Source organism: Botryllus schlosseri, chromosome 2 (genome assembly GCF_051294905.1).
Source record: "Botryllus schlosseri isolate E-star chromosome 2, Bs_hap1, whole genome shotgun sequence".
NCBI classification, from domain to species: Eukaryota; Metazoa; Chordata; class Ascidiacea; order Stolidobranchia; family Styelidae; genus Botryllus; species Botryllus schlosseri.
The window spans coordinates 12,767,774-12,790,390 of NC_137237.1; the positions used below are offsets into that span (position 1 = coordinate 12,767,774).

At 42.0% G+C, this 22,617-nt stretch overlaps 2 protein-coding genes and 2 long non-coding RNA genes across 6 annotated transcripts; 3 read left to right on the forward strand and 1 right to left on the reverse strand.

Annotated features, from left to right (window-relative positions):
- On the forward strand, positions 1-2,173 carry LOC145433623 (uncharacterized). The gene is made up of 2 exons (XR_013913156.1): positions 1-134; positions 1,472-2,173. It is a non-coding gene; the product is annotated as an uncharacterized LOC145433623 (long non-coding RNA).
- LOC145433611 (uncharacterized) lies at positions 1,893-21,391 on the reverse strand. Of its 3 annotated transcripts, none has more exons than XM_080310755.1 (24): positions 21,028-21,391; positions 19,250-19,437; positions 18,333-18,402; positions 18,168-18,261; positions 17,289-17,497; positions 16,813-16,974; positions 15,635-15,706; positions 15,479-15,580; positions 12,388-12,505; positions 11,923-12,118; positions 10,998-11,166; positions 10,163-10,370; positions 9,695-9,769; positions 6,742-6,983; positions 6,086-6,202; positions 5,610-5,791; positions 4,735-4,878; positions 4,559-4,672; positions 4,422-4,499; positions 3,382-3,501; positions 3,273-3,318; positions 2,880-2,925; positions 2,762-2,819; positions 1,893-2,472 (listed from the first exon to the last, which is right to left on the reverse strand). In XM_080310755.1, the coding sequence occupies exons 1-23, from the start codon at positions 21,079-21,081 to the stop codon at positions 2,794-2,796; spliced, it is 2,832 nt and encodes a 943-aa protein (XP_080166881.1). In that variant the 5' UTR covers positions 21,082-21,391; the 3' UTR covers positions 1,893-2,472; positions 2,762-2,793. The 3 variants fall into 3 exon arrangements, with proteins under 3 accessions (XP_080166881.1, XP_080166880.1, XP_080166882.1); XM_080310754.1 differs by having other exon boundaries at positions 2,880-2,928; XM_080310756.1 differs by lacking the exon at positions 21,028-21,391 and having other exon boundaries at positions 2,880-2,928; positions 18,628-19,394.
- LOC145433620 (protein STPG4-like) lies at positions 7,312-9,793 on the forward strand. The gene is made up of 5 exons (XM_080310768.1): positions 7,312-7,529; positions 8,063-8,213; positions 8,444-8,601; positions 8,663-8,838; positions 9,489-9,793. Exons 1-5 carry the CDS (start codon positions 7,338-7,340, stop codon positions 9,661-9,663), a joined length of 852 nt encoding a protein of 283 aa, XP_080166894.1. The 5' UTR covers positions 7,312-7,337; the 3' UTR covers positions 9,664-9,793.
- Positions 12,765-15,562, forward strand: LOC145433624 (uncharacterized). The gene is made up of 2 exons (XR_013913157.1): positions 12,765-12,902; positions 15,376-15,562. It is a non-coding gene; the product is annotated as an uncharacterized LOC145433624 (long non-coding RNA).
- Positions 21,392-22,617: the final 1,226 nt, after the last annotated feature.

Sequence of the window (22,617 nt, forward strand, 5' to 3'; positions counted from 1 at the left end):
ACAATATTCCCAATATGCCAATGTATCGACGAAGTCGGCAACAAAACAACAGTCTACGACGTAAACTCCGCGATTCACTTTGCTCTTCGCTCCAGATCAGTGAAGCGTGAGTTACCACCGAACTGCATTCACAAGTAAAATTTATTGAGCATTGATTGGGAAGCCTTACTGAACCGAACTTGAAAGATATGGAAAGGACGAGTTATGTCCATTGATGTTGACCTTACATGAAACTTCGTTACTGTCCGAGTGTCCAATATCAAAATGATGCGAAATTGCATCCTTTTATTGCGTAGCCCTTATAAAGTAGGCTTACCATATTTTGGAAATGTAAAAAGAGGACACTTTTTCAGAAATTTCAGACATGCAAAACTGGAGAAGAATTCTCAAAAACCGGTAGAAAAAAGAAAGGTCATCACTTCCGCTCAGAGCTCAAAATAACGTTTTTCTCTCTACATTGCCAGGTGGAGGACTAAAAAAATAAAGGTCTTCTTTTCGCTCAGGGCTTAAATCACCACTTTTCCCCCCGAAATACCCGCCGGAGCTTCACTTCTGCGCTAATTTACGGCATGTCACTCGCGATTTCCTCTAAATCTGACCTAAATTTTCAAAAAAGAGGACAAAATCTCAAAAAAGAGGACAAAAGGGCGTCCTCCGAGGACACTTTCAAAAAAGTAAAAAAAGAGGACAAATCCTCTTAAAAGAGGACGTATGGTAAGCCTATTATAAAGGCCACGATTTTGTGATTGTAATTTACAACTTAGCTAAGTTGTAAATTGCAAAGTTTTTATCTCATATCAGACCGACCCATGCTTGTGATCACATTTTCAATGCGATGCATTGAACAAATACCAAGGATCCAGGACATCTATGACAATAACTTCGATTTTCCGTAAGAGAAAGCTACAGGTGTGGCGACTTCTCAGTTCTCACAAAGGCATTATTTCTTGAAAATAGGACTGTAGAGATTACTATATTGTGAATGCGATGCATTCGATATCACCCAAGCAGATACGTAAAAAATGGACTAAACATGATTTGAACTAGAAACTGAACATTCAACATGCAGTAATTTGGACTTGGACTCGAACTCGACTCTCTGCTCCTCGACTTGGACTCGACTCGGTGGTTGAAAATGACTCGACTCAAACGATAAAATTAAAATTGACTTGAGACTTGCTTACAATCGAACATCTTACGGATTCTGATAGGACGTTGGTAGTTTTTCAGAAACAGGATTTATCAAACCCATTTTCAGTAGAAAAATGGGCTAATCGCACTAAACGGTAGCGCGTTCATTTCCTCGCAGTCATCATCAATCATCATCTGATTCTGAATTTCCAGTTTGTGAAAGTGATTGTAGTTTAAGCCAACTCACTTTGTAGAGGTTGAGAATTAACTCGATGTTATCGTGTATCTGCACATTCCGACAGCACGTAATTACCGATGACATGGGCAGAGTTATTTTCAGATCCAGATGAATAGGAAGACACAGGATCGGAACTTGGCCAGGATTTTAGTGATCAAAGCGGATCCGGATCATGGAAAACTGAACCTATCTTTAAGCATGCCGTATAGGTAACCAGCATGGCGAAATCCGTTTTAGTGTGTGTGTCTTGCTCAGATAATATTATCTGGCGATCATGTTAACTTACTGTAGGCGCACGCCCTGAATGTCGAAAATAAACTTACTGCATAGACAGATACTCTTCGATTGTACAGCGGGCACTATTGCCGCCCAATACTCATTTTTCTCCGGTCACGTACTGCCAATCAGACGGCCAGGTCTAGTGCAACCCACACTACTGCAAAGGCCATAGCAGAGTAGTTCCTCACTACATCATAAAAATCAGCCTAGAGTCAAGACACCATTCAGCAATACACAAACGACGTTTACGTCATATCAACTCAAATTTTTATTCAGCATTCGACAAATCGATCCAGACAGATCGACACTTGAAAGCAGACACAAAAACAAGAAATGGGGAGTTCATGACATTTGGCACAGTTTATGACAGTGGGTCTATTAAATATGCTGGAGCCATGGACATACCCAAGAGGTGAAAAGGCGACGTGCGCATTCTGAGCTGCCATCTTGGTTACACCCATGGTCAGGGTCACAACCCCCGTCATAAGCTTCTTGGAGGTTGAAACTACTTCGAAAAAATGATCACCGCAAAAGTATACCTTGCTCAAGTCGGATTCAAAACTGCACGACAATCGCCAGCCCAACAATACAAGACTTAAACAAGTCTGAAGATTACTTGAATTGGTCAAGCATCACGATTTCATCAGATAGAATTCCACGTTTGCAGCACGCTTAGCTAAGACATGAAGTAAGGTATGAGTCGTGACGCAGTAAACAGGAAAGTGATCATAAAACGTGGTCATTTCCCCTCGTGCTGTTGGCTATTGGCAGTGGCTCCGGCAACCCAGAATGCGGTGACCTCCACGAGTACTTTAGGTTCCAATCTAAAAACAAATATGCAATCAATGAAAAAAAATTGTAAACAATAGTCACATGACATTTGCGTATGCCACATAAATCAAAAACAGCTGTTGAGTATGCAAATTTGAAACCCTAAAACCAAACCCAACCCCTAACCTAACCCACATAATCACATGATATCCGTTATACGCTCATGTTTACAGATTGTCCAGACGGACCAAAAAAAAACATAAAAGAAAGACATGAAACACTCATGGTTATCAACATCAACTACATATTCAGGACACAGCACAATAACATGCGTTCACTTACTTCAAAACTTGAAATTGTAAACGACACGTCTTCTACGACGGACTCAGCTCTCCCTCTTCTAAAAAAGAATCAGTGCGTCACACAAATATTCAACGCTTTCACCAACTATATGGCTTACCTCTATTAGAAGGTTCATTTTTTGGGATGCTTTGTCTTCCGTTCGACTTCTGTAAAATATTAAAATTCATTCAATTGCTTGCTCGAGTCAAGAATGATATTTACGCAGTAAAACTCTAAATGACATGTGCCTGCGTGCCACTGAGTTCATAGTTCGCAAAATAGCAGTTGTTATATTACACCAGACCGCCACTCTTATCAATATTATTACAGAGCAGCCAACTTTCGCTCTAGGCTTTTCTAAAACATCGCTATGTGGATCGGAATTATTATTATTAATGAAAAGTATCGGCGTATCAGGTTCAACACTACCGTTGCCAAAATTTCAAGCCCTGTAATTTACCGGAAACTGATTCGCATCAATTATGCCTCATAAGTATCGAATGCGACATACCTCAACATTTTCTGTATCCGAACCATCACTGCCACTGTCGGAGGATCTGTCAAATACACAAGTATGAAAACACAACGACAAAGATCCGGGGCAAACAGTCGCATCTGACCGGTCGTCGCTCGAACTTTCCTTCTTGTGTTTCTTTTTCTTGCTTTTCGATTTCTTCTTCTTGTGTTTTTTCTGCGATTTCCCGTGTTTTCGTTTACTCTTATGCGAAGAGGAGCTTGTCCTGTGACGAAATGAGCGTTTGACAGAGAGCTCACGAGATTCGTTCGCAAAAGTTGGAAGCCAAAAGTCATTTTGAGTTGCTGCAATATTTGACTCGAGTCATTTTAGAAATATTTCTCAAGTCAAGTCACACAAACTTATTAAGTGACTAGAGTCAAGTCAAGTTATCACCGATTTCAATTCATTCAATTTCATCCACTGTTTTCAGTTACGTCCTTTGATTTGCATGTATGTAATTGCATATACGTTAAACAACACGATGGTTATTATCGTAAATTGATGAAAACGCTGCCCACAGGATAAGCACCATTAAAAATATTATGGGAGTATATTATTTGTAAAGGAAAAATAATGTCAAGTTTGATTGCGAGGGATATTCAGTTCTAAGGCACCCGACTGAATATATCGTCGCTGTGGAACAGAGTAGCTTATGCTCAACTTCATGACATGACTTTGTAAGAATTTGAAAAATGGATCTACAAATTTGAAAAATTTATACAAGTTTCTTTGATTACACTGCGACGATAGGGCCATATGATGTCAGTTAATGGCATGCCAAAGCTGTCTTTTATCTGTGATGTCGCTGCTGATGGAAGTGAACTCGTGGAATCCAATAAAATAGGATTAATATTGAGCATGTGGCTTTGCAAAGTAGATAATATGAAGACTTAAAAGCAACTGGAAATGCGTCTCCGAGACTAAAGTCTTTCATATTTTCTATACCGGTACATCAAGTTCAAGTTAAATCAAGTCATTTTAGGGGAGCATCATTTCAATTTCCTTTTAAAGATAGCGCGGACACGTGTCTAAAAGCCAAGAATTACTGCGTATGCCAATTTTCAGTGTTTGCTTCGCAACAACAACCCCATAAAACATGGCCTGATCACGATCAGTACACACAGAGTAATCATTTTCTCATACTTTGACTTCTTTCTGTCTTCGTCCCTGTCTGGACTGTCCCGACGTCGCTTGTGCATACGGCGATAGGGCGAGACGTCCCTGGCAACAACAAGAAACATCAGAACTTGGAAAGGAGTCATGCATAGCAAACAACAAACCTTCTCCTGTAACGCGAATAGCTTCCGTTTTCGTACGAAGGATTCTCCAATTTGTAAGCGCTCGGAACGTTGGCGTCGTCGCGGCTGTACTTGCTGCGTCGCGAGTAACTGCCCCTGTCGAAATACGAAAACGCGTGACCGATCTTCTCAACTCACGACCCGGCACCGGCACAAACCCAGATCCTAGTATTTTCCTGTGCGAGGATGGCACGTCCCTTTCGCGACTTCTGGATTTAGTCTGGCCCCTGTGGCGGGGTGAAGCGGTTCCGGATCGTGACCTGCCCGGCGACCGCTCGACGGATTTGCTTGTTGCGCGGCGTCTGAACGAAAAATTACCATTCAATTATCACAGACACTTTTTCATCATTTCCACATTGGTACGTGGGGCAGGTAATAAAAATGACAACGACTTTGGTGTTTCAAGAGTATCGAGAGCTTGTATTTTTCAGTATCCAAGACTTGCCGAATTTACTTCAAATTTACGTAGGAGAGAGAGAGAGAGAGAGAGAGCTGAAATTAGTTTTCGCCTGCACTATCCAGATGCTTTGACGACGGGGATGCGATACGGCCGTAAGGTACCCTAGTCTGCTCCATGCTATCCGTGGATGCTGAGCGCCTAGCAGGATAGCCACGGATACCAGTTTCCGAGTCTTTGGTCTGCCCCGGGTGGGAATCGAGCCACAACTTACCGATCAAGAAGCCGGACGCATCACCATTACACTATCTCGCTCGCTAGGAACTGAAGCTATGAAATGTAGTTTCAGAAAGTAGATTTGACGGATTGTCGCATAGTTTTGGCAGCTACTTTTGGATTCGCAAGATGCGTCTTCGCGACAAACATAAAACACTGATGCAAATCGATGCCGTTTTTGAAAATATATTCCGATAGCATGATACAAATGTTATTTTCTACTAATAGCAACGTTAAACAGTAGAATTCCGTCTAAACACCTGTCAAGTAGAGCGGAAGTGATCGAAAAACTAACACAGGATAGACTTGGGTAGCAACAAATATAGCGCTCAAGCTGAAAAAGGGGTATAAGGCCCTTGCCTTTTACTGTCTCCGCCTGGCGTGGTGGATCTCGAAGCTGCCACAATCAAATCTTTCAAAGTTCCGGCCGGCTTTGCCGACGACAGCGGCGGTGGAGACGGTTTTCGTTCAACCGACGGTGACCTCGGTTTCGGCGACTTTTCTTTTTTCAACACCTTTTCAACAGGCTCGATCATGATAACCTGCAGAAGAGAGAATGCAAAAAGGCTTCGCACGAGAGGATGTGCACTTTCTCTCGCCAGCCAAGACTTGGATACTGTCAGGACCGGCGCATTAGATTCGAGTATGTCTCCATGAGTGACGCACATGATAGGATGATAATGGGCTAAACACCGTTTGATCTGGCCGATGCTGAATTACAAATCATCGCGGAAAAGGTGGAATAAGGTACAATTGTTTTGGCCCAGCATTGTATATGATTATGCATAGAATTTTCCAGAAGTCTCATTCTAACCGCACCCACGCACATATCTTACAGAAATCGGTTCGATTTTTTCAGTGTCCGATTCTTCTTCTTCCGAACTGCCGAATATGTCTTCAGAAGCAGGGTTTTTTGTCTTCGATTCTGGCTCTTGCGGGACGGGTGGAGCAGCCTGAAGAACTCGCGAGATGAGAATACAAAATAACAGTTTACACAACCTTTTCTAGTAGAGCAGTTTTGCTTCGATTTGAATTGGGAGTCTGCCCACGAATTCGTCCCATTAGACATTCTCCGTTTGGATGTCAACATGAAATTTCTAACAACTGTGTACCGTCGAGTAATGTCGAGCTTAAGAAAATGATAGCAAGCAGTCCAAGCATCAACGCTAACTATATTTGAGTATCATGGCAACACAACCCGTCCTGACAAGATTAAATCGAGATCTTGCATTGCTTCACCTATACATACATCCCAACAGCCTGACGGTAGAAACAAAGACTGAAACCCTTGTAACAAGGGTGCTCATTACATTGATTGCTATTACTCCTTGGTAGATTTGGTAGACTCAAAGAAACAACGCCTTTTTCAAGTCAACAGATACACGAGGTAGAAAAATTGTCGTCGGCAGACCTACATATCCGCAAGGTAGCTTGTGTGGTGATCAAGTGTGAGCACCCCTGCTTAACAGTAATCCAAATCTCAAATTCTTACCTTCACATTCTCCAGAGCCAGCTGGGCGGCTTTCTGTCTCCTTTCCTGTTGTTTTTCACGAAATTCCGCAATCGACATGGTGTTGCCGTCCGGCGTGACGACGGTGAAGTTGGATATGGACGGTGTTGGGATCGGCGCCACAGCTGGTGGCGCGTCCGTGAATTTCCGTTTCGTCTGCTCCAAAAGTCTACGCTTGTCCTCCTCCGTCATCGAAATCGGCTGCCGAACTTCGGGCTCTTTTTCTGCGGCGAAACGTTGAAGGTATTTGCTTGGTCAATTTCCAACCATCAATCTCTACTTATTTACAAAAAGTATCGATTTCCAAGCCAAGTCAGTAGTTTTTAAAAGATAGATGTGGTCACGGGGCAGCGTACTTTTAGCAATTAATCGCAGGTTTCAAATTTGTCGCTAACACAAAATGACGAATGATAATAACACTATAAATAGGTGTAATTTTTGAAAATATCTATTCAGTCATGGTGATGCAGGTGCTATTTTGCTAATTTGTTTGGACCATTTCATTTCAAAATCTACTTCAGCACTTTGTGCTTGCGCAATCCGTAATTATGACATCACAATGACCGACGGATTGAAAGATGAAATCTTCTTTCCCCATTACATATGAAACCCAACTAATGGAGATGGAACACAAGAAGAAGAAAAAGAAAACCGTGAAGATCGACGTACAAGAGGAAGACAGCGAGAAGAAATCGTCGGAAATTGAACTGAAACACATTGAAAAACTTCTGGAGAGTAGGAATTATTCGGCTTACAGCAAAGGCAGAGAGGTATGTGCTACTGAGCAATAGTAAACATTGATATACCATACTGAACTTGACCATTATGTAACTGGGTGAACAAGTTGAACATACGCTGTCACTGATGATATGGTTCAATTTCCGTGTACGGGAACCTTCTGTTGAATCACATATGGCATTGAAAAATAAAGCCGTGGAAAAAATTTGTGCCACACTACTTCGATGTCATATCACATGCAACCAGATATGATAGGATGACTATTGGCCCCTTGACCTGCGAAGTTTGAGTACGGACAGGCACTTTTAAGACCTTGGACAACACAATCACGATAACAAAACTTTATGAATAGACCGGTGGGTATCGTGGTTCGAAAATTGACAGTACAGATCTTTTTGGTGAGAAGTAGAATTTTAACCAAAATTTTTAATATAGAACGGAGCGCATTCATCACTCTCCATATTGTCGTTGATATCAAACCCAAGTGCAATTTCAGTACCGATCAATAACGCCGTAGCCTACTGATCAAGGAGCTGTGTAACAGCAATAGATCCATTTCACTTAGGACCCAAGAGAACGATACGAGACTCCCAAAAGTGAGAGAGAATGGTGGAGAGTAACACTGAGAGAGACGCCGATACCGGGAACATACCGGAACAAAGATTTCCTCCAAGATGCCGCGACGAATCCGATCAAGGCTACGTACAATTTCGAAGGCAAGTGCCATCTGGGTGTTAGCAAGTTTCAAGCCGTTCAAGCTAATTGGCAAACACTGGCATATAAAGCAGATATGCTTGGATTAAAATGCAACAAATAGTGTATAGTATAGTATAGTAGTATAGTATACAATAGTATATTGCATTTGTTTGCCAGTCGAAAATGAGAAGTTCCAATCTTTGGAACTGTTACGGAATACAACTGACTGCGTACATTCGACGAAACGCAGGGCAAGGCAGGCGTAGACAGAACAGGGTAGCGGGAGACGGCATTCATTTATTGCCGGGTGCGTATCGACACAAGAACTTCGCAGACCTTTTGGCAAAGAAGAAAGTCAACAGCTCCTTCAAAAGTTCGGGAAGAGCGCGATCGCCGTGCGGATATCAAGCGAGTCCAATACATCAACGAGATTGAAAGACGCAAAATTTATCGCCTGTTACACATTTAGGATAAGGAATTGAACATTCCGCCGTGGCATTACAACGTCGTAGACAACCGCCCGTCGACAACGATGTCTAGATTGAGCTCCTTCAAGAGTCAATCGTTGCGATTCACGAGCCACCATTTTCAACCCCGCGAGGGACCTTCGCCTGGCGAATACAATCCCTCAGTGCCATCGTACAGGTGAGAAATACTCGTCGTCGCGTCTGAGCATTTATGTCGCATCTTGCAACAATCCATTATTGGTTCGCTGCTGCTAACGATTTGATTAACAATCCCACATTATAGAAATGATTGCTGGATTACAGGCAAGGAGTCTGAGTCGTGACGTTTTTAGTCACATAGAATTGTGATTGACACGGAGCAAAAACCAAGGGCAATAACATATTCTTGTTAGTGTCCTTTTTTGGTAAGATAAGAAAAAAGGTCATTACTTTGATCCAGTCCTAATCAAGGCCTCCGTGCCATAAAAAGACATCACCCCTCAAAATAATGTCAATTCTTAGAAATAAGGATGGTATGACAACCTTACATAGAGGAGTCGCAGTTTTTCACATAGTTGGAGTCAAGAGTCAGAGTTCTAATTAGATTGGAATTTGAAGATTTGAAAACATTTTCAAAGGGGTCCCATCAAAACGGCTGCAACATTTTGACGTATGAATTTCAGTAGTCGGCAATCAAAACAAGCCATGTCCTACTTTACAAATAGATAACATCTACACTCCATGGCAACGTGCATGCGATTCGCTCCGCGGCGAACCAAACGCAATATTCAGCAACTGGTCCCGGGTCCCGGTCAAAGAAAAAACCGTGCCCGCGCTTTTTTTTCGCAGGTACAAAATGTCATCATGCTTCTGCTCCGCGACGCCGCGATTTGCAAAAATAAAGAACAAAGACCCCGGCCCTGGGACGTACGAGCCCACGAGGTTTTCCTACCCGCAAAAGCCCACCCTGCGGAGAATGGCCAAAATGCACGGGCTGTTTTTCAGCCAAACGTTTCAAGTGTGACGACCGACGAAAGCACGAGAATAACACTAACTTGGTTTCACGCCCTCCACGACTGTGATTTCCACAAATTTCCTTTTCGATTTATCTTTCGGTTTGGAAGAGTTCGCTGAAATAAAACGAACCGATAAAACTTTCTGGTCGCGTGATACGTTATCTTATTATTAAGATAATATTGATTGTTATCATCTTTACTTATGTGTTGGTAAATACACAAAGACCCGACTCATCGAGCAGCAGTCACACCAATTTCCAGTAAATATTTACGATATTCCTTTTGTTTTAAGTGAAAATCAAGTTTTACTGGTTTGTGCCTTTAACTTCGTGCACCAGAATTCTATCTAGTGATGTATTAGATGCGTAAATGTGGTAGATTTCCGTTTATATGACTACGTGACTACCGAATGCTTGCAGATGAGCTTAAGGGCTAGCCAGGAGAGATAAGGTTACTATTAATAATATAATTACCGTATCTTCTTATAAAGACAAGACAAGACGATACCTTTCGAGCCGTTTCCGGTGCTGTCTTGCTCATCGGAATTGGCGCTGGCGTCCGATTCTTTACCCTCACGATCTTCCTGGTCGCTTTCTTCCTCCAGCAGCTGAAGCCTTTTTGAAATCAGAGTGGTTTTCGGCACCGTTTCCTTTCCCTTTATCGAGAAGCTGATCGGATTCGACTGCTTCTGTTGCTCTTCGGCCGCGGCCTGCTCCTGATTACAAGCGCGCGGTTAAAGATCAGAGGTCACGGCAGCGGCGATCATTAACGACGTACTTCTACTTTTCCAGAGTGTTCGAGTAGGTTTTGTCTACTACGTTTTGAGATTAATTCTACTCAACAGTTTCTGATTCAAAGTAGGCTACCTATAATTTATGCTTCGACATTCGTGAAATCCCAAGTATTTTATTAGATTGGTGTGTTTCACTTCTGTGAGCGAAATGACGGTAAAAATCGGATAAAACGGCAATGTATTGTGGTCCCAAGTATATAGTTTCGAAAACCGCTCGATTTGCAGTGTCACCAGACATTTTATGTCGTTAAGATTGATATCGCAATTTCAAATTCAGCCAACCGCCCGATTTGCTACTAAAAGTATGCGACGTCCCGAACAAATCGAACTTTTTAAGACAACTAGTACCAGTTTCTATACACTTAATTACCTTCCTCTACTCTAACTAGTTTTGACGTGTCTTGAATTTGGTCACCTTTACTTGTTATTTAGCAGAAATTCATGGCGGAACTTTTATTTCTACTCGTGTAGCTGTCGCGGTGGTCAAAGTATAGTTTTCCAAGTAGAAATGAGGATTTTGGGTGCGAAAAGGCGCGACCGTTCGCTCACCTTTGCTTGCTGCAGCATGCGGTTCCTTGCTTTTATCTGCTCTCTGATGAAAGTCTTTCGGAAAGTATAGTAAGGATGAAGCTCGTGGGAAGGTTCCAAGAACGCGAGCAGGGCGTCCTTGCGTTCCCGCATGCTTTGCTCAACACCGTCGCCTTCCTCAGCAATTTGTCTGCGACGGACATAGAATTGTCAGCGTCAGAGTAAAATACCACAAGAAAACGGCAATGTCAGGTCAGCAGTGAGATCGTGTCGGCAAACTGCAGGCGTCGATAAAATCGCGACAGCTTACTTCATCAACTCTGCTATGCTTAGACAACAGGCAGATACCGGCGACAAGAACAACTTGTCTACAAATCATAGGCATTGGAAGACATTTTTGGAGGTACGGGACTCCAGTATACAATTGAATAATTCATTTGTATTGAAATAAACCTGTATATTATCGGCTGACACTCATCAGGGGTAGTCGTCAGCAACTAGGAGATACTTCAAAGGTATATCAACAATGGTATCACCAAATACGATGTCACCCGCATGAAAATTCAAGTAATCACGGCGAACAGCCATCTGCTACACTTATATATACTAAATCATCTGTAACAGAGACATTAAACCATGTTATGAAGGGACAATGAATTAGGTGTCTGCAAACATAAGGGACAATAGGACATGCAACATTTGAGCATGTGGGATAAAGTTGAATTAGGTTTACGGTTTATTTTGCGGTATGGGTTGTGGTTAGGGTTAGTGGGGGGCTACGAAGTCACATGCTAAACTGTCGATTTTCATTGCGTCGCATGCTCAAATGACAGGCGGCCAAAGTATGACCTACAGTTGTTTCAAATTTATAAAGGAAATCAATTCGATCCAATTAATACGACTGCACAAGTCTCTGTCGCTAACGCATAAAAGCCAAACCACTAACTTCGCAACGCTGTCCACCATGGGTTGAATGTCTGGCGGCGGTGGCACGATCACCATCGCCGCTTCCTGTGGCGTAATGCTGGGGGGCAGCGCGTCCTGATCCCGCAAAGTCAACGGGCTTGATGAGGCACTCGAGTTTCGACTTGCGCTCTCCATGAATGCCGGTAGCGGTGGCGGCTCCAACGAATTTTCTTTGTCTAAACGCACAGATGCGGCAAATACCAGAGATGAGCGCATTAAACATTTTCAAATCCAAATCCAGAATTTATCTTGTATCACGCTTAAATCTAAGTACATACACGGTAATGACTTTAAAGTCGCTCGAAAATCGTAAATTGTCAAAAATTCCATGTCCCAGTCCACGTCTAAATCTAGCTCCAGAGAAATCATGAACCTCAAACCGATCTTAATCAGGTTTTCTCTACCAAATCATCTCTGGTGAAAAACAAAACAGGAAGTCACCCACCTGATGCGTGATTCTGCGTGGCTACTTTCATCAAGTTGTACTGACGGAGGGCGTTCGCTTTTTTTCCTTTCTCGATCAGTTTCGCGAGCGGGTGATTGGGGTCGACTTTTTGAATGGCCTGTCACAAAAAGCGGGATGAGATATTAATTTATTTCGTCAACCGACAAGGTAAAAAAGTAATGTCCAAATTTGCGGCACAAAACAACGCTCGATTGGTATCGGCTCATTGACTGGTACCGCTAATATGATCACGATTTTTGGGTCAACCAGAACCAGAGTAATTTCTTGTTCAAACTTTAAGTTAAAAAGAGATATTAGATCGTCATAGAACTTGCTGAAAATATATGTAACACAGTGTTTTGTAAGAAAAGAGAAGTAAATTTTAATAAAAGAAAAAATAATATCAACTCAAACTACATTAATATGAATAAAATGTCATACAGTCGTTGAGCAGTAATGATAAATACGAGGACGGAGAATACAAACACATCAATTAATGCACGTATGTTAGGGTTGTTCAGAATAGACCGACTTTCAAAAAGTCCAGGTTTTCAGTCCGATTCCCATGCCTTATACCTTGAAAACATATTCTGGCTACTTTTTTCTGTAACTCGTCCCCTGCATCCGTGTGCACATTGAGCTGGAAGAATAGCAGCTGAAAATAGGGGATTCCCCTAAAATCTGAGTGTCACGATTTTACCTAGCCTAGTTAAAGTGACATATAACATGGATTTATGCAGCTGTTGCGGTTTGGAGTGCTACAAAACCCCACTATATAAGGCATTCCTAGTTCAGGATATCATTTCCATGTCCTACACTGCCTTAGAACTGCTCAAAACTACCTAAACCTGATAGTCATTTTGTTGGATCACATATCCTACACCCCTCAAACCTACCCGGCACTGTTCATCAATTTCCTGGATCCCCATGTGCAAGAATACAACTGTAAATGTAACATCCACTCACAGCCACATAATAAACATCACAGGAAACGAAAAAATAAGGCAAAGAAAGAGATCAGCTTGGCGAAATATTACATAAATCAGGTGGATGAAATGGTTGATTTCGAGAAATCTGCATATCTGTTCCGGTGATCTTCCACAGCTTGTAGGAGGCTCGCTCGCTGTTTTTTTGTCATCAGTTATGAACGCAGCATAGTCGGTATTCAATTTTACCATACGCTCTGCTGCATAATAAAGTGCTACAGGAAAAGCACAGGCTGATGCATCATTTGAACTGCTTGAACTTTGAAATTTAACAAAATCTGTTAGAGCTCTTCTGTTTGACACAACATCCTCAAACACTGGTAAAAACAAAGGTGCGGTTCCGTTACTTGAAGAATTGATTAACAGGAAAGTTTTCTACAATGCCTGTAGCCATCATATTTATGAACTGGTCATTGGAGAGGTTTGGAAGTGTTTGTTTGGATCGACAATCACAGGCCCTGAAAACACGGATTTTAATACCTTCAAGAAGAAGTGGAAATATATTGATAAATCAAGAAGCTATAAAACGCTGAAGTTTATTGAAGGCAGCTGGTTGGCGATGAAAGCTGATGAAGCAAAGCAAGAAATAATTCCACTGATGAAACCCAATGATGGAAAGCAGAAAGAAGTCTTGATAAGAGATGACTACAGAGAATGTGCAACAGGCACCTTGGCGATTTTGGATGACAAATATGTTGATCATCGTTTTCGCAAGCCTGGTGCTACTCATAGCGCTAGATGGATGAGTCAAGTCCTGTACTGTCAAAAAATGTTCATGTGGAGTGAGCAAATGGACTATTCTGAAGAGTTCATTGAAAAGTTGGAACGAATCAATACATTCATTGCTTTGTTTTATATTCCAGCTTGGTTGAAAACTGGTATTGCATGTGACGCACCTTGGAATGATCTCAAATTCCTTCATGACATGAAAAACTTTTCATTATGCGATCTCACTGTTGCTGATGTGTCATACAAGAAATTGCCAAAACATCATTGGTATCTAACTGAGGAAATGGTGGTATTTACCACGTCCTCGGCTAATCCAAAGACTCCTGACAAACTGAAGGAAGCGATGGCTGCTAAATTGCTGAAAATGCCAATCCCTGAAAAATTTCGCAGAGGTATGCCTCTCAGTCTGATCTCTGACTCTGTCTCTGAGTCAATGAGTATGGTCGATTTGATTGCGCCAGAATCGTGGTTTCTATTTGATGCTATACATGTGGAACATGATTGGTTGAGTCTTCCAGTTTCGGAATGGCATACTGATCCGGATTTCGTGACTGCTCAAGAATTTGTGAATACCGTTGAAGCAGAGCGTATGGTAAAATTGAATACCGAAAATGCTGCGTTCATAACGGATGACAAAAAACAGCGAGCGAGCCTCCTACAAGCTGTGGAAGATCACCGGAACAGATATGCAGATTTCTCGAAATCAACCATTTCATCCACCTGATTTATGTAATATTTTGCCAAGTTGATCTCTTTCTTTGCCTTATTTTTTCGTTTCCTGTGATGTTTATCATGTGGCTGTGAGTGGATGTTACATCTACAGTTGTATTCTTGCACATGGGGATCCAGGAAATTGATGAACAGTGCCGGGTAGGTTTGAGGGGTGTAGGATATGTGATCCAACAAAATGACTATCAGGTTTAGGTAGTTTTGAGCAGTTCTAAGGCAGTGTGGGACATGGAAATGATATCCTGAACCAGGAATGCCTTATATAGTGGGGTTTTGTAGCACTCCAAACCGCAACAGCTGCATAAATCCATGTTATATGTCACTTTAACTAGGCTAGGTAAAATCGTGACACTCAGATTTTAGGGGAATCCCCTATTTTCAGCTGCTATTCTTCCAGCTCAATGTGCACACGGATGCAGGGGACGAGTTACAAAAAAAAGTAGCCAGAATATGTTTTTAAGGTATAAGGCATGGGAATCGGACTGAAAACCTGGACTTTTTGCAAGTCGGTCAATTCTGAACAACCCTAACGTATGTATACAAGGAATAAATATGAAATAAGGACAGAGTGCAAGCATTGAACAGCATTAGTATTTACTTGATAGAAAGTCCAACACGCACGACTAGCGTAGAAGACGTCGACTCACCTTGAATTTTTCCTTTTTCTCCTCTTCCTCCCGCCTGTTTCTCTGAGCATTGGCAAACAAGCTCGGATGCAGGTAGCCGCCCTCGTCGTCGCTGTCGGATTCCTGAAAATCACAGAATGAGCGAGCGCGTCAGGGACATCTCGCAAAGAAGCTAACCTCGTCTTCTTCCTCTTCCGGCACGTCGGTTTTTAGCGCCGGGGTGTGCTTGCCTTCCTTGATTCTTTTCAGCTGTATAACAATCGGAATATGAGTGAGCATGAGCAATTGAGCATGCAAACCAAATGCGGAAGAACTCCTGTATTCTTCGAGTTCTCGAGTTGGTTTTGCCTACTGACCCTACTTACTACAGTTTTTGAGGCAAAACTACAGGCGTTTTACAAGTTGGCGTTCGTTAAGTAGACTAAATGGAATATGTTTGTATCACTATTATGGGAGAAAGTGTCATCATAACTGCAGGGCGAAATAGCCCCTGTATCAATATATATATATCGGCTTTCAATTAAATAAAAGGGCAAAAAGGGCCACTTCCCTGTATCAAGGCAACCGAGTGCATCAATTTGTACAGTTTTCAAGTCATTTTGGGTCAGTCACAAAAATCAGCCACCCCCCATTATATGCTCCCCGACCAAAACAACCTTTTTCAACTAGCCACTTCTGGCGCCTCCATTTTCTACTTTACTTAAATTAGTTTTGACAAGTCTCGGAAACCGTTACTTCCGCATGTAATTGATTACAAATTTACAGTGTTACTTTTACCAAAAGACTGCGCACAGTTTGCGACTGAATGTTTTGGGGAAGAAAGAAGACCCGGGTAAGGCTTAGATAAAATCGCGTTGCGTAAAAATATCAAGATAAAGTTGAACATCATATGCAATACAATATTCTAGAGCAGTGTTTCGCAACGTTTTCGACTCATCGCCCTCTTACAAATCTCGACAAAAATTTCTGCCCCCCATATTTACGGACTCGAAAAAGAGGACATCGGGAAATAGATTCACCTAACTCTGATCGCAGGTGAATTTACTAAAAAAAGGTCATTTTCCGAGGTGGTAGGTGCTCGGAAAACCAGTTTCCGCGTCTACTTCCCATTGAGTAGACCTTTTTTCGCGTCATATGCAGAATAAGCCGTCTTCACCTGCATTTTTTTACCGTGTTAATTAAATATATCTCACAAGACGATCTAACATTTCCTATCGCTCCTCTGGTATTTTCGTACCCTCGTTTCTCAAAATCGCCCACTGGGGAGCGATACCGCCCACGCTTGGAATGGGAACCACCGTTCTAGAGTCAACATCGTTGTGTCTATATTCGTCAAACGCCAACCGTTTACTCACCACGTGCTTGTAGTAGGGGTTCAAGTAGTGATCGAAGTCCAAAAACAGAAATTGACTGTTGTTGGCCTGTTTCGCTTTCAGTATAATTTCCATTTGAACACCCTGCTTGCTTACGAACATCGCCGTCTTCTCAATGATAGCGTGCATCTTTTCCGTCGGAGGCTGGAAAAGCAGCATGCATGAGCGCCGGTTTAAACAGCCAGGACGGCATGTCCAGCTTATAGTGCTACACCTGACCACCATCTACAGAAGCAGTACAGCGTACATATTTGGAAATGAGCACAGATGAGATTTTTAAATCTTGCTCTATAAGGCCATTGAAATAGGACAAAGTTTCTCATAACATTCAATATTTTAATGTAAAGAATCATTAATCGGATTTGGGCATGATATGAATTGAACTTGCGATTAGTATTTGCATATGTTACTGTTCATTTCAGGTAAACAGGCGTCGAGAGGATACAGTGGTAACTCACAATTTCCATTCGAGGGGGGATTGCAAGCGACTCTGGAGCCATAAATGGCCTTTCCTCCTCGTCATTTTTATCGCCGCCCTCTACTGGTTGATCGGTGGTGACCGGGTCTGTACTTTTCTGTTCGCCATTTGTAGTATCGTAGTTGAACGCGACCTGATTGAAGGAATCCCCGCCTTCGATCGACGCATGCAGCCTCTTCAATTCTTCCTCTGCGACAAGGACAGCTAAACTAACTTTCTACTCTGACACCTCAGGCAAAAATTCTGATCATACACAAAGAAAATATGTTAGCATTCCTACACATTTTTATATATTATTTCCTCCGAATAGCTTTAGAAGCCAAAATTACGATGTCATGTTACAATTTATTTCAAGCAGTTTTAGAGAGCGAGATCGCTACAATCAAACTGTGGGTTATAGTTACCTTGCCGTATCACAAGTGGAGTACCGGCACCATATATATATGAGCTCACGATTTGAAACAGGTTGCCATTGTCAACATAGACAAATCACATTTCTACATTTCAAATTTGATTCACCATTTTACTGACATTCACTACCTACGAAAGTCAGTTAAAAATCTTTAGGTGAATAAATCAACAGTATGTATCTATTGTTCCGTGTAATTTTGACAGCTATGTTTAATTTTGCATCAATTCTTGTAATCCTCTACTTCCTTAAATCGCAACTCCCATTCATAACTTTTGAGAATTCTCTGGGACCATCGGGATAAACAGGTCGGCAACACATCTTCATCAAAATCAGAGCTAATACATCATATATTCCGCATTAATTTTAAAGGCACCACTGGCAGCCTCCCATGCATTATTTTACAAATATATAACACCATCATCCATCGGCTGTCATATTTACACTCACCATGTCTGAGTTTTTCTTCCGCTATATCAGTGTACATGGCCATGTATCTCTCTTGATCACATAGTTGCTCTATCCTGGCTTCCTCTTCCGAGATCTATATAAACCAAGTAGGATGTCCGTTCTGCTACATCTATATATCATTTATGATAAGCATGAGCAACTCACATCGTAATCAGTATTCCACGAGTCTCCTTCAAAATCAGACAGATCATGTAACGACGCCCGTGCATCATATCTTAAATATACAATCGAACAAAGTCAGGCAGGAGAAGCAACAAAGGTAAATCAGAAGCGTCCTATGAAATTCGAGTTTCCGCACTACAGTTAAAAAGCTCTTCACAGGATTGTTGCTCCTGCCAATTGGTCTTACCTGCGTTACAAGGACTAGACCTAACACGAAATCGACATGGCACATATACTGGTGCAAAATTTGTGAATTCAAATAAGTTCTGTCGGACACCTATTGCAAAGGAATCCGTAATTCAGCTGACGACAACATATTTAATCTGCAGTGTGTCGTGGTGGGGTACTTTGACTCTGAGGCAAAAATAAAAACACCGGCAATGTTAGACAAAATGCACTTGCACAAAGGACACTATACATTTGCAATAAGGAAGACATCAAGAGAGTGGAGATTTTCTTCAATTTATAGAAGGAGAAGCATCAAGAGGATAGTAACTGAGTGTAATCAGTAACCAGTTCATCAATTCAAATTGAACTTGACACCAGGACAGAACCGCTCGTTTATACTAACAATGAAGCTCAGAAGTTAGGTGAAGAATTTGCAACAAATACATATTAAAAAAACATGAATATTAAAAGGAATTCGAACTTATACAAATAGGTAAACACACCACTGTCTAGGGCTCATGGACCTGCATTGACTCCCGATAACCGTTCCATTTTCTTCAGTCCGCTTCATGCAACACCGAGGGACCTTATTGTGTAATTTGACCTACCTTTGATCTTTGTTAGGCGATGCTCACCCGCCTAAAGGCTTCCGGGAGAGCTGACATTTACCCAATCAAAGTGCTGAAATCGAACATTGTCGGGGTACAAAACCGGGAGGCAGTAAGAGTCACCTGTCGATCATGAGCTGTAGTTTTTCGTCGCCGTTCCATGGTATTAAATGACGGCCTTTGAAAATATCGCGCGAATGATCATCGGGCGGAAATAGCTTGCAGGCATAACCGAACATCAAGAGCTCTTCTTCATTTTTCTCGGGAACGTTTTTCTTGACGTGCTTTTTTTGAAACTGGTATCTTGATGTCTAGGGGTGGATTGCAAATAAATTTGTCAAATAATCACCCAGTATCAGTATCATCATCTCAAAACACCAAGACACTGTGATACAATGAAAAGATAGGAAGGCGTCGAAACGACTTGGAGTAGTCTTTGAAATCAGACACCCACCTGGGCCAAGGCGATGTAAAAAGGATGTATATAAACGGAATGAAAAGTAAAAGATCAAATAAAACAGTGGTTTTTAAACTTTCTATAACACAACCCGAATAGCCTCATACATCAAAATGATGTATTTCTAATATTATTATGCTACGTTTGTAAGGGCGTGTATGAAATAGTTAAGATGAATGAATTATGGCAATAACATGATCATCTTGCTTAAATTGCAATACTTTTTGCCCTCCCTTGGCCCACACGATCAAATATATCAGTGGAGCTGATCTAGCATAGGAAATTTAGGGCACCTAATTATAAATCCGATTGGAGTCATGTTCATGCGTAACCACTTTTCTGTGTGCGTCGCTTATTAGCTGTAGTACCCTAGACGGTGCACTTGGACATATATAAAGTATAACCAAAAGAGATTTTGTGTTGCAATTCAGCAAATATCACTTAGCCTACATATCAAACGATTGGTCTGATGTCACTGGTGCCATATAAAATCACAAACGACAAAATGAGGTGACACAGGAGGCAAGATCCTAATGTCAGGTTCTGGTCCTGGTACTTTTAGGGTCGGCTGACTACCCCCTATGGAATCTCGGTTCATTTTTTGAAATAAATCCTGCGTGATGAGAGCTTTTCTGCATAGAATAATCAAGTAATTAAACAGAAAGTTCTTGCGTGACGTTGCCACCAAATTCCACTCTGGGTGACTACTATTCATTGAATATAAATTAGTTGTATTTCGACCTGAATGTGGACATTCAAAGACGATACAGTATACCTACACAGTAGCCTACACATATATGGAATCAAAATTTGATATGATATACAATTTGATAATATAAAACGTACTCTACGAGACTGGGCAACAGTAGAATGACACATTTTGTGTGATGAGCATTACACACATACTGGACTTCGCTAAAAATTCCTTCGAATTCATCCGACAAGATAGCGTATTGGTTAAGCGTCCGGCTTCTTGATCGGTAGGTCGTGGGTTCGATTCCCGGCCGGGTCAGACCAAAGACCGGATTAGTAACACTGGTATCCATGGCTTCCCTGCTTGGCGCTCATGCATTACTGGGATAGCATGAAGGGGTGGTGCATGACTTAGAAAGCCGTAAAGGCTATATCTGCACTTCCTTGTCCAGCGGCATATGCACATCATGCACTCATGGTATGCATATGCGCAGATCGTGTGTATGTGTATCATGAGTCGGTGTATATGCCGCAAAAACATCAAGGACAAAAATAAACTACGTCCTTTTTCCTTTCCTTCACGTTGTACCGTATTTAGTTCGTCTATCGCAATAGTGGCAGAGGGTAAATATATAGTGTATGGCCATATCGTTCAATGGACATGAATGCTATAGGTAACCTGATTCAATCACTATACAAGCCTCATTGCTAAACAAAAATCCACGGAGGTGAAATATAATCTTCACTTCACCTTCTGTCGTAATATCCCTTTGGGAGGCTGTCTGAACTGTGATTCCCACGACATATTCGTAGGATTCAGGAGCCGGGTAAATCCTTGTATTTAAGGTTTTGAACCCGAAACGTTGGTGAACTGCAACAGCAATAGCATCGTGAAAACATCCCGAACCCGCAACCGACTTACGAGGCCAAACGATGTCCCATACATAACTCAAGGTCTCAAGCTAGCGTAATTTGTTCAGCCGGCTGATATCTCATCAAAACCTGCCTTTGCAGCAGTGACTCCTGCATCGACGAGAGGGACGCAAACACAATCCACTCTTTTATACATTGAGGTGGAAATATATCTTATTTTGAATTTGAAGCCGTCGCCGGCTGAGGCTGCTACTATTGATGATTAGAGAAGAAACGAGCCAGCAATAGTGCAGCAATCCCAAGTTCCACGGATAAACAAATTACCATCATCACAGTTTATCATAAACAATCGAGCCACAGACGCGATTACATCATGAACTGCGGCAACGCCGCCAAAGCCGCCTACGGTTACGACAAGTTGGTTGACTAGACTGACTGACTTCTTGTTCTTCTGTCTGCTCTTTCGTGAACTCATATCACCAGACCATAGACGTCAATAAACTCCACACAGTACGTCACGGCCGTGAAATCGGAAATATATTTCATTTTCAAAATTGCTTAAAAGATTCAGTATAATTTAAAAAAATTATTCGATTCATTATATCACAGTAATTATGGTAAAGTGAAAAGAAAGAAATGGAGTCGAAATTGGCGGGGAGTTAGAGTAGTGATGACGATAAGCGCAGCTGCTACCCTGGCGGCCCGGGATCGATTCCGCGTCGGAGGTTTATCTGGGCTCCCCCAGCGTCGCTGTTCTTACAGCGAAAAAATATCGCAGAAAAACGACCCGATGAACGAACGCACTCAGGGAATGGAAAGAGCAAGAAAGAGCCGCGGAATAGAGAGTAACATCGAAAAAGAACTGTGACATCGGGCACTAGGTCGAGGTGGATGCCCGTTTAAGAGACCGCAACTGGTCGTTCGGCATCCTCCTATCTGTTCATTACATCATATTGTGTCTTATCGCATTGTGTGTGTCTTGATCAGATGAAAATACAATCAGACTATTATTATCTCTTGGTGTGAATCATAGCTAGGGCCCCAAAGGGGCCTGGCTGCCCATCCAATAAGTCGCTGCTGAAGAGATTCGGCGTCCTAAACATAGAAGATATGCGGAAACTAGAAATCGCCAAGTTTATGTATCAGTTTCACTGCGGTCGTTGCCCCGAATATTTCAATGACTTCTTTACCTCTGAATCAAAAGCGCACAAGTACAACACACGCGCGTCCACGTCGTCCAAATATTATATGATCGACCGAAAAGATCATCGCTCCATCAAATATGCCGGACCTGATGTGTGGAACAGTATCCCGCCGGCCATCCGACAGTCGACGAGCATGTCCACATTCAAGTCGAAATACAAGCAATTACTATACTAAATAAATACAGTCCATCCTCAAGATTACCAGACCACGACTGAGAGAGAGAGAGAGAGAGATATTTATTGATTTGTCCAACCGTAAAGAA